Below are 11,901 nucleotides of genomic sequence, written 5' to 3'. Positions count from 1 at the left end.
GGACTGTTTCAGTAACAAATCACAATTTATAAATACACTGCTCTTTCTTTTCTTTACAGTGGGTCTGCTCTGTATGAGGCTAGCTAGTCATCTGTAAGAGGGTCCTGTGTGTGTGTGTGTGTGTGTGTGCGTGCGTGCGTGCGTGCGTGCGTGCGTGCGTGTGTGTTTATCTTGCAAACTGCCGGACCAATCAGTGCCAACTTTCTTGTGTGCACACTGTCAGCAGGCCAAAAGGCTAAACACCTCCATTTTGGTGTGTTTTATATTCTTTTTAATATTTTAATTTCATTAATTTTATGTTCAGGCCACAAAGTGGTCTCCATATACTGTATGGACATGTTACAAATTTTGTGACGCTCACTGTCCGCCCAGCGTCCACTCACAAGGCCATTTTAATATAAAGTATTGACGTAGTCAATAGGGCTCTGACTGAGCTGAAACCTTGCCCAAATATTGAGTCATACATCATAGATGCAGACTGCCACAGCCAGAGATCCACGTGGGTGTCACTCTGTTGGTCTAACAACAAACACATCATCTTTCTAGCCAGGGAGGATGTGAATTCTGAACATACATTACACCACACTAGTAGTTCTCAACGCGGACTCTGGGGGCCACAGTGTGGATTGGGGTCCCAGAGATAACAATTGGGAGGGTATTTAAGAAGCAAAAAAGGTTGACAAGTGGCCAACTCTGGTACTGCATGTTCCGGCCCAAACTTGGATGGTGAGAGTAGGTAGTTTGTAATGTATGACGCATAAAGGACACTAATGTGCATGCTTACACCCAGACCTCCTGGGCAGTAGTGCGCTTGCTGGGTGAGCGACTTTGATAGAAATGAGTTGGCGGGTTTCTGATATAGATCAATAGGCCTGATGCATATCATACCGGGGCTGATGCATATCATACCGGGGGTCTTTGAAATTAAAAAGGAGAATCAATGCATTACACCACTGGTTCTCACTGTGGGGTCTGCAGACCCCCAGGGGTCCTTGAGGGGTTTTCAGGGGTTCTCCAGTCCTCAGTTTTACCTCTTTTTAACCTTCACTTTCATAATTTATATTAGCTATTTATGTGAAAATAGCGGATCTATTTTTTTCCCATTTTTTAAAATCCTTTCAAGGACCTCCAGGGGTCCTTGAAGGGGTTCCATGAGTCCCAAGCAAAACTATCGATAGTTTGGAAACAAATGGACACTATTACAGAGGTTTGTAACTCCGACGGTGTCCAAATAAGTACACCGTCAGAGTTATGGGGTCGGTCCGTGGCTTAATTCATACTAACCTGGGGCGGTCCTCCATGACATGAAAAAAAGTTTGAGAATCAATGCATTGCACACTCTAGTAGCACAAGCGAGTCGGGAACATCCATCTCTTTCCCCTCTCAGTTGTCCCCTAGGCGGACGCCCTGACCCCAGTTATAACGACCTTGCGCCGGCAGCTGCTCCTGAGCTTGTCTCCTGCCGGGGGGCGGAGCGCCGAACCCCGACCCCCCCCCTGCTCTCCTGCTGGGCAGCAGCCGGTACAGGAACTGCGGCGTGGCGAGGAAGGAGCGCCCTCCCTGCTCCACGGGGTACCGGAACATCACGAACCAGTAGAGATGGCCCACCAGGTTCCCTATCAGCTCGTTGACGATCGAGCCGTCGACGATGTAGTTGAACACCAGGATGACCCACGGCAGGTAGCAGGCCTTGAACCGCGTGCCGAACCAGAACGAGACGACGGTGTCCTTGTTGAGCTGGGCCCAGACGTAGAGCGCAGACATGACCAGCGGGACCATCAGCACCTGCATGTTCATGAGCGCGCCGATCCCGACGATGCAGGCCCAGTTGAAGAGCAGCATGAAGGCGTAGTCGGCCGGCCTGCCGTCGAACTGGCCCGTCTCCAGCCTGGTGGAGTACTGGTAGAGGAAATACAGGTTGACCAGGTAGAGGAATCCAGTCGGGTAGAACAGGGCGGCCGTCAGCGGTCTCCAGATCTGAAACCTGGTGAAGATCTTCTCCGGCCATAGTATGAGGTACATGGGGTTGATCAGTCCCAGTTTCACCGCCAGCGGGAGGGCCACGGACAGGGCGAACCAGTGTCGGGTGATCAAGGGGATTCCTTTGAACCAGTCCACGAAATCCGACATTTTGGAACCGACGTTGAGGAAATAGATGTCACTAAATTGGGGCGCCTCTCGTCTCGTATGTGTGTCTCTCTCGCTTCTCTTCTCTGTCGTCTCTCCTCTCTGTCCTTCGGTGTAGGTCTCTGCAACAGTACTGCGTTATGTGAGCCCCCCACAACGCCTCATATAGGCCGGCCAGAGCCGCTGGTCTGATGTCATCAGACAGCATGTGATGTCATGATGAGACGTGTGATGAGTCTGCGTTTCGCCTGCCCAGAGTCCTGACAAACTGGGAAAGCATCAGTGTCATTTTAGATTATAGCTATAATATATATATATATATATATACAGTATATACTATAGCAACATTTCAGAAAACTCTTAGGATTTAGAACATTGGTTTAGAACAGTGGTTCTCACAAATACATATCTCAAGCAGATAATCAAGCTCACAGCGCGGCACATAAGCGCTGCGAGTGTTTAAAAATGTTGAAAATGAAAGATTTAGCTTTTTTTTATCACAAATCTGCTCTTCCGGGGGTCCCTGGCACAACACATTTTCAAATGCGGGTCCGCGGTCAGTAGTTTGAGAACTACTGATTTAGAAGGCCTTTGTAGAATCGGTCCACGTCTTACGGCCTTGTCAAACTTTGCTACATAATGTGTGTTCAGTCATTTATTAATTTACTGTACATTCAAACTGCGATTGAGGAATGACCATTTCAGTCACGTCTCAGACTCCCAAATGGATTACAACAAATAATCAGGTTGGTATGTATTGACATTTTACTAGGCTAATGCTCGTTGGGAACGAAAGGCCCTCCCGTTATGCAATATCCATAGTATTATTATACCCGTTGTCAGAGTACCCATTACAGTACACATTATCTTAGTAGTTGGAGGCCAGTCTATGATGTCTGTACTATGACATCATGGATCTCCATATGGGGGCATGACAGACACACACACACACACACACACACGCACGCACGCGCGCGCGCGCGCACACACACACACACACACACACACACACACACACACACACACATTCTGTGCGTTTATGACAGACAAAACGAAGGGAACGATTCAAATTGGGAACGATGCAATGGAATGTATTTCCCACATGCAATACACATTGTATCCGTTGTCAGAGTCTGTCTGTCTCTCTGTGTCCCTTTTATGCCCATATATGGAGTTACGCATGAGGCATGGCCAGTACTATGAATTGTGTCATTCTACAACATTATGTAGAAAGTAGAAATATTGATTGATTCATTCATTTTGGAATCATTTTGAAAAACAATAACAGCACAAATCTTCTCTTATGGGGGTCTCCGGCAGAAAGATCAAGATGGGGGTCCAAGGCTAAATCCATATCAATTTAGGGGTCCTTAACTTGAAATGTTTTGAGAACCACTGATCTACAAGATCCCCACACCAGACCTTCCACATCCATTCTGACACTGATCCACTGATAAATACATACACACTATTATTGTTCATTTGTAGTTGTTTTTATCTTTACGCTTTAAGCAATTAATTCCTTATTTAAAGGGGTGAAAGTGATATTTTTAAACGTTTTAAAGTTAAAGCTCTATATTGTGAACAGTAATTATTGCAGTAGAGTGTTTGTTCAGTTACAGATCTACAAGCTCATAGCGCGGCACCGAGTGCCGCGCTACGAGCTTGTAGATCTGCTATTTTGAAAAATCGTGAAAATGTGTGCAAATCTTTGAATATATATATATCTTTTAAAGCAAACATTAACTCAAATCTTTGCTTCTGGGGGTCCCTGGAACAAAATATTTTGAGATGGGGGTCCGCGGCCAAATACATATCATTTTGGAGGTCCTTGACATGAAATAGTTTGAAAACCACTGATATAGAAACATACGTTTTTCAGAAAACCCGATTTAGAAGACATTTTTCAGGATCAGAACCTCAGGCTCCTCAATGGGTTAACTAATTTAGCTGGGGACCCCCTGGAACCGCCTCAAGGACCCCTGGGTCCTCAGACCCCACTTTGAGAACCACTGCTTTACACAGTTGAAATCCTGTGATGCCTCATGCTCCATGTTCACACATGCCAATAATCTCATAATATGCAGTTGTGCATTTCAGTGACAGCGATGTAGAAGTGTAATATATGGGTGTAAGATGAGACCTCTGAAAAATAATGGATCTTTGTAACCTCTTCACATCACATTTTATTATCTTTAAAGACAAGTAAATAAATAGGCTATGGCAGGTCATAAAATAATTGCTGTGTCTATGATTTGACTTACTTTCTTTCTTTCTTTTGCTGATTTCCAGTAGGCTATAGGCTGTAATGCTTCATGTAAAGTCAAAAGTATTTGCAGTTTGATGTGAGTTATGTTACCTAATCTTATTTCTTGGACAGATCATACACTAACATTGTGTTAATAACACAGCCACAGATACAAAAAGTTGCTGTTATCCGTTATTAAATCAGGGGTTTCATCCAGTGGCGGAGCGTCCGGGGAGGCAAGGGAGGCGGCCGCCTCCCGGCCCGCGACCCTGGAGGGCCCGGCCGCCGGGCCCTCCAGGGTCGCGGCCCCGACCCGGTCGCCGCGACCGGGCCGGGGCCGCGACCTCTCCGCGGCGCCTCTCCGCCTCTCATTTAATTAAAGCAACAACATAACCCTAACCTAACCCTATCCTAACCCTAAAACCGAAATAAAGTGACAAAAAGCCCCCCAAAAGGTGACCCGACCCGACCCAAACCCGCAAAATTTTCCGCGCGCGAAGCGCGCGGGATGTGCACCCACGCACGCGCGCGCAGTGGTGGCACGGGGGGGGGCCTGATCACTGTGCTCTGCCTCCCGGCCCGGCTTTCAGTTGTTCCGCCACTGGTTTCATCATCAAAGTTAAACGTTTAAATTCAAAGGATCCCCAAATATCCATAGCCTCTGGCTGTGAATGGCTTAAAAAAGAAAATATCATATCAACAAGCCCACAACTCATCACAGCACAGGGCATTGGTGAGCTTGTAGATCTGCTTTGTTTGCTGTTTTCTAAAATGTTTGAAAGTTTTTTGTTATTTTACATTTTTGGCAATAATGACATGATCAAAATAAGTTGAAAGTGGTTAAACTGGCAAATCATTTTGTGAAGTTGTTGTTGTTGTTGTTGCTGCTGCTATTATTATTATGATTACAATTACAATTATTATCATCATCATCATTATCATTATTATTATTATTATTATTATTATTATTATTATTATTATTATTATTATTATTATTATTATTATTATTATTATTACCCTTATTATTATTACTGCATTTTCACCTCACCATACCAGTTGCCACTCTGGAGCTGTTGTGTTCATATCCTGGATGCTTCTTTTATGTAGTAGCCTAATGGTTCCATCTAGTGGATATACTGGAGGCTTTCAGCAGCAAAGCTTTTTCTATTTGCTGCTCAGTGCTCTGATCCGGTATAAAGCCCGCCTACTGTATCCGGTAATTAGCACTCACACATGCATTAACGAATAGTTTCCGTATCCGCTCTAGACCCAGACCGGATCATCAACCTGCAAAGTGAATTCAGTCTACTTCCCGAAGTTATTTCATTTCGGTTTCGATTTTGTTCAGTTTTCATTGATGGTGTATCTTTCGTTAAAACCTCCGACTTCTTTTATGAGGATTTGTTTTTTAATCGGAGTGCCAAGTTTTCCTTTTCCAGAAAACCCCTCAGTTGAAGGTAAACGTCGTTATCAGTTATTTCTTACAGATGTTGTAGCTACAGTCACTATGAACTGAATCAAATACTGTTTTGATAACATTGTTACAGTAGCGTGACACGTGTTCAGTAGGCCATTATAGGCCTAATAGTTTCAGTCATGACTTTTTGTTCCAGCTGATATTATTTGTGAGTTTGTCCTGAAGTTCATTTGGTCCCCCCCCCCATAATAGTTGTCTTGGTGTGTTATGTGGTAGAAGACACGTAGATAGAAGTTGATCAACTTCATTACATTTAGGAGTGTTAAGGCCTACTTCTTACTGCCGGTGTTGCCATGTCCGCTTATTATGAGTGAATTTGGGCTTGTTTTTCTATAAAGTTGCTTGTAAAATTTTGGTAGTTGCGGCTTGCGTTTTTTTTGGGCTTGTTTCTTTAGTGTAGTTGTTTATTTGGGATTGTTTCTAAAGTGTAGTTGCTTATTTGGGCTTGTTTCCTATGTTGTTTAAACCAATGGTAGGCCTACTTAAACATTTTCATGGCAATTGGACCCCCAGGCCAGATTAATATGTATTTGTCCGCAGACCCCTCATCTGGAAATATCTTTGTGCCAGTCAGGGACCCCCCATACAAAATTTGTGTTATTATTATTTTTTAAATCCGTGAGGTCCGTAACTCCGCGGCACTGTCAATCTCAAAGACAGTAGAGTAACACTATAGGTGGGCACCAAAACATTCTGGGCACCTTGGACGAGTGGGCACTAGGGACATGTGGGCACCAGGAAGACTGGACACTGGGATAACTGGGAACTAGGAGGAGTGGACACTAGGGAAATGTGGGCACCTGGAAGACTGGACACTAGAGTGGGCACTAGGTGCACTGTTGCACTGCCTGTGAGATTATACACTGTATTAACAATGATGCTAGATGCTAAATGTGTGTCTTATGTAAAGACAATGTTTCAGTGGTTGTTCCATTCATGCTTATTCTTTCAATGTATTTAATAATGTATTTGCTGCGATCAAACCTATCTGCTAATGGCCACCTATTACCTGGCATTGAATAGCTATATCACCTGTGAATGAGCACATTATCGCTTTCGATTATTTTGTGAGGAAGGAACAATTCGTAGCACCTGTGTGTGTGTGTGTGTGTGTGTGTGTGTGTGTGTGTGTGTGTGTGTGTGTGTGTGTGTGTGTGTGTGTGAGAGAGAGAGTGGGGGGGAGCAAATCTAAAGGAGCTTGTAGATTGTTGTGAGCTTCTTTAGATTTGCTCCCCCCCACTCACACACACACACACACACACACACACACACACACACACACACACACACACACACACACACACACACACACACACACACACACACACACATCAAGATGTTATCAAGATGTCTGTGTGACCAGATGACACCACAGACTAAGTATGTTTGACTGAACATTTTAATAAATAATCCAAGCAGGTATTAATTAGTTCCGAATGAAATTCAGTCCATTTCCAAATTCACACGGTGTGCAGTAGCTGATGGTGTGTAGTAGCCTGGCTCCAGACCATAGACCCAGCCGCCTCACTTTGTGGACTGCATTTAGGAATACTGTACAGGGTTTTCCTGAGCTCACAGTGAGGGAAACTTAAAGGTAGGGTTAGTGATTTGCTTTGGTTAAAATTAGTGTTAAATAGCTTTATATTCTGATAGTACTCATTGCTATAGAGTGTTCAGTAAAAGGAGTCTCCTTGTCTCTCCAGCTCTTTATAAAACAGAAAATGCATTTTCGTTTCAGTTTCATTTCCAATTTTATCCAACCAGGACAGAGAACTCAATCAGGATACAGATTAAACAAGTGAAATTGGAAGTGATGACACTAAGAAATGAGCAGACAAAATTGGAACTGGAACACTATACAAATTAAGCTTAAAAATGGGTACTTTCTCCTGATTGGCTGAGATTTTGACACCTACCGAAAAATGTATTTTCTGTTTATTAAAGAGCTGGAGAGACGGGGAGACATCTGTTACTAAAAAAAACACTCTATAGCAATGATTAATATCAGAATATAGTATTTTAACCTTTTAACAAAATACTTTTTGTTTTAACCAAAAAATATCACTTACCCTATACCTTTAATATATATACGATGGGCAAGTCCTGATATGTGAAACATATCATGACTGCTTCTTAAAACTGTGCGCAAAACGAGCATTTTACATATTCTTGCCTTCAGTTTCTTTACTCGCTTACCCATAGTGTTAGAGGAGGAGTTCTCCTTTACTCTATGGACCAGAGCTAGGATACTGTAAGCTTCACATACAATGTTTAATGTCACATAAATACAATACTCAGGGTCATTCATACTCTCTGAATGGTTATGTTTACGCAAGCAAGAGGCCTTTTGCTTTTCATTCAGGAGTGAAACGACTGAAATGATTATAATACAGAGGCTATCAGTAAGTACTACAGCGTTAATCTAAACTGTATAGGCTATAGATTTGTTTAAATCAACTTTAGATCATGACACTGGTTACATGGAATGGAATGTGACGGGACTGAGGTTGGAGCTAGATATCATCCTCCTGTCATATTAAACTTTTATTTTGTTTATAAATAAATATGTCTGTATTGTTTATTATGACAGCTGACTAATAGTACAGTCTGATACACATACTCAATTACATTATATACAACTTGTTATCAATATCTCATGGTGAGATAGGCAGGCTATGATTTTTATCCACTGTTTTAGTATGGTATATGTTGTTCTTTTTTTCTTTTTTACATTTTGTGCTTGAGGAATGGAACTTGATTCAAGTCAGATTCCACAGTCATTTTTATTAAAAGGAAATCATTTTTATTAGATTAAAGAGTATTAGAAATAATAGAAAACTAGCAATACATGTTCTATTGCTTACATTTTAAATGTATGTTCAGAAGCATCTTCCATGAAACCCTAATGGTCTCGGATATTTGATAAAAGCCTCAAATATGACATTTCTTCAACTGGTTGGCTGTATAACATCAGGAAAAAATAATTTAGAATGACAACACCTAAACATAATTTCACATATTGTACTAATTGTTTAGGAAACTCCTTCCAGTCTGTTTCACAAACCACAGGTTGGGACCATAGACTGTATAAATGAGATGGACAAACCCACTCCGCTGCTTTCTACAGACCGAAAATGAAGCCGATTGTTCCAAGACTAGGTCCGCCATCTTTCAATACGCGTCAGAATGAGAACAGTGCATTATTGGTTGGGTAGCTTGTCAATCAAGAGCGGGGGGCGGGGAATGAATGCTATTGGTTGTGTAGCTTGTCAATCAAATCATCTCGCCCCTCCTAGAGAATAGCCTACTTTATCGTCAATTTTATAATAAATAGGACCATAATTTAGCAAAACGCATATCCTGATGATTGAAAGGAGACTTTAAACTAGCGACTGGAAGCATATAGAATTTATGACAATTTTTATTACAGTAAGAAAATCTAGTCTAAAGTTTGTCAAAAAACCCATTCACTTGCGTTAAAATAAATTCTTTCTGACACCGCAGGTCGGTGCAGGGTAAAACAGCGCCACTCTGGCCATTTACAAGCTTCCGTGTCGGCCTCATCGTAAATATCTAAGACTTGCCCCTTGGTTGGGACGGCATAACAAATACATTCAGTCATGAGATTTGTGTTTGCTTTAACCCTGTGAGTAACCACTGACGTCACAGACCCAACACACAGTCTTGTTTACAGTCACTGGTTTGGACTGAATGCATTTTTAAGACTGACAAGCACATAGTTTCAGTCATGACTTTTTCAGTAGACATATTTGTGAGTTTTCCTCAGGTTCATATGGTGTTTTTTCCCCTAATAGTTAAATTTGATAAAACTCCTGTAGGGAGTGTGTACTGCTCAACTGCTGAACACATACCAGACACATAGGATACTGTACACTTTAATTTTGTATTGGAAACAATGTAAACATTGTTAGGGCTGGGCAATTAACTGAAAATACTGTATATGGAAACCAACTTGTAGAAGGTCTGTTAAGAGGATTTTAAACCCAAGAAAGCACTATGGCTTGTTTCCCTTTGGGTTCTTTGTGCAAAAACATCATCACATTACAATAACCAACTTAATTTTGCTTGTTTAGGTTAATCAAATTATCGAGAAGCACATATTTTTCCTTATATCAACAAATTGACACAAAATAAGTTCTACTCTTTTTTTAATAATCTTTGAGTGATTGATTGAATACGTTATTAGAAAGAAATGCAAACATTACGGGTACAGTCATACGCTAAAAGGATAACAAAAAAAAGGTCCTGAGGACTTGTTTCCATTATGGTCCTATGTATTCAGTTCATAGTGACATTTAAAGACATACAATATACAATAATATATCCTAGACATCATCCACGCTAGTAGCAATAAATCAACGTATTAGTTCTTGTTAATACTTTTCATTGGTTCAACTTCAGTATAAAACCCACAGACAGACATGACAAATTTCTCCCTGGTGTTCCTGCCTGAGCAGCAGTAGCAGAGGAGGTAGAGCGGCCGCCTGGGAATTGAAAAGTTCCTAGTTAGACCCTGGGCTCCCCCTGTGTTTAGTGTCAAAGTGTCCTTGAGCAAGACACTGAACCACTAAATGCTCCCGATGAGCAGATTGGTGTCTTGCATGGTTTCCTCTGCCATTGATGTGTGAATGTACAGTAATGCACATTGTAAAGTGCTATAAAATGCCCCAAATGCACCACCCTGTTTTGGGCATGTCATTATAGGAAAAAACATTTTATTTTATTTCTATAGCAAAAATGCAGATCTACAAGCTCGCAATGTGATGCATTGTGAGCTTGTAGATCTGCTATTTTTCACAACACTGCCATTATGACAATCTATGCTTCATGAAAAAACATAAAAAGATACAAGGTTTAAACTTTCTGCCCAACAGTGACGATATACAAAGTGTAAATCCGTATGTGAGTCCACACTGACTCAGAGGTGTGTGTGTGTGTGTGTGTGTGTGTGTGTGTGTGTGTGTGTGTGTGTGTGTGTGTGTGTGTGCGCGCGCACGTGCGACACTGCATATTGTTTTTTATTTATTATTATTATATTTATTTATTTTGTACAGAGACTCAACCTCCAGTTCCTGACCAACCAGCAGACGTTTGTGGTCTGGATCTGAACTTCAATCAGCCATAGAATACTACGTACATCACACAGAAGATAATGGATGTGCATCCAGACAGATAACATTATTAAAACACATGCCAGCTACATTGTAATTTATCTGGCCTATAGACCCAGGTTAGTAAGGCTAGATTTTTAAGAATAAAGTGACATGGCGTCTACAAGTCAGTCAGCTGTGGAATACATCAGCAACGCCAGAACCCGCCTCGTGGGGGGATTACAGAATCTTTCAGTTATTGTGGAGAATCTGTATCAGCAAGGAGTGTTCACTGATCATGCGGTCAGTGAATTAAAGACAGAGAAAGATGACTTTGAGAAAACAAGAACTATACTAGACTGGGTCACACAAAAAGGGGAGGCAGCCTCTTATATATTGCTAAAGATAATTGACGAAACTAGGAATAGGACTTTAGAGAGACCTGTATCCGAAGAAGAAGGCTCCACCTCCACTCAGAAGAAAAGTTTCGACCTACACCATTGGATCAGCTGCTTTTCTTTCAAAAATGATGTGGATGTGGATTTCAACTATTCTAAAGGTACTGTATGTAAAAAAAAAAAAAAGAGCAAATAGTATTGAACACTGATAACGTTTTGCATTGTGAATATAGAGTTGATGGTGTGTTAAAATATGAACCCATAGTCTCAAGTTCAGTCAGTTTAAAGATGATTTACAAATTATGATTATTTTCATTTTAGGTCCAAGACCGTGCCACAGATACCAGGCAAAGTTAAAGAAAAAAGCTCTTAAACTATCAGAAGATGTGTGGAAACCAAGCAAAGAGTTTCTATGTCTACCAAAGGATCTCTCTTACACACCACTGGTACTGGACATGCATGGGCATGACGATACACCATATAAAATAAAGAAATTGAAGAGAAAAAAATGCAAACTACCCCGTCCTAAAAAGATGAAGA

At 41.5% G+C, this 11,901-nt stretch overlaps 1 protein-coding gene across 1 annotated transcript; it reads right to left on the bottom strand.

Annotated features, from left to right (window-relative positions):
• Window positions 1–1,383: 1,383 nt before the first annotated feature.
• On the bottom strand, window positions 1,384–2,130 carry LOC311037700 (derlin-1-like; the record flags this gene model as incomplete). Its single annotated transcript, XM_084046955.1, has 1 exon — window positions 1,384–2,130. One exon carries the CDS (start codon window positions 2,128–2,130, stop codon window positions 1,384–1,386), a length of 747 nt encoding a protein of 248 aa, XP_083903081.1.
• Between the last annotated feature and the right edge of the window lie 9,771 nt (window positions 2,131–11,901).

The sequence above is a fragment of the Gymnoscopelus microlampas genome, assembly GCF_963454915.1.
Source record: "Gymnoscopelus microlampas genome assembly, chromosome: 21".
Taxonomy (NCBI): Eukaryota; Metazoa; Chordata; class Actinopteri; order Myctophiformes; family Myctophidae; genus Gymnoscopelus; species Gymnoscopelus microlampas.
The sequence above is the reverse complement of the archived record's forward strand: the minus strand, read 5'-3'. Positions and strand labels throughout refer to the sequence as shown.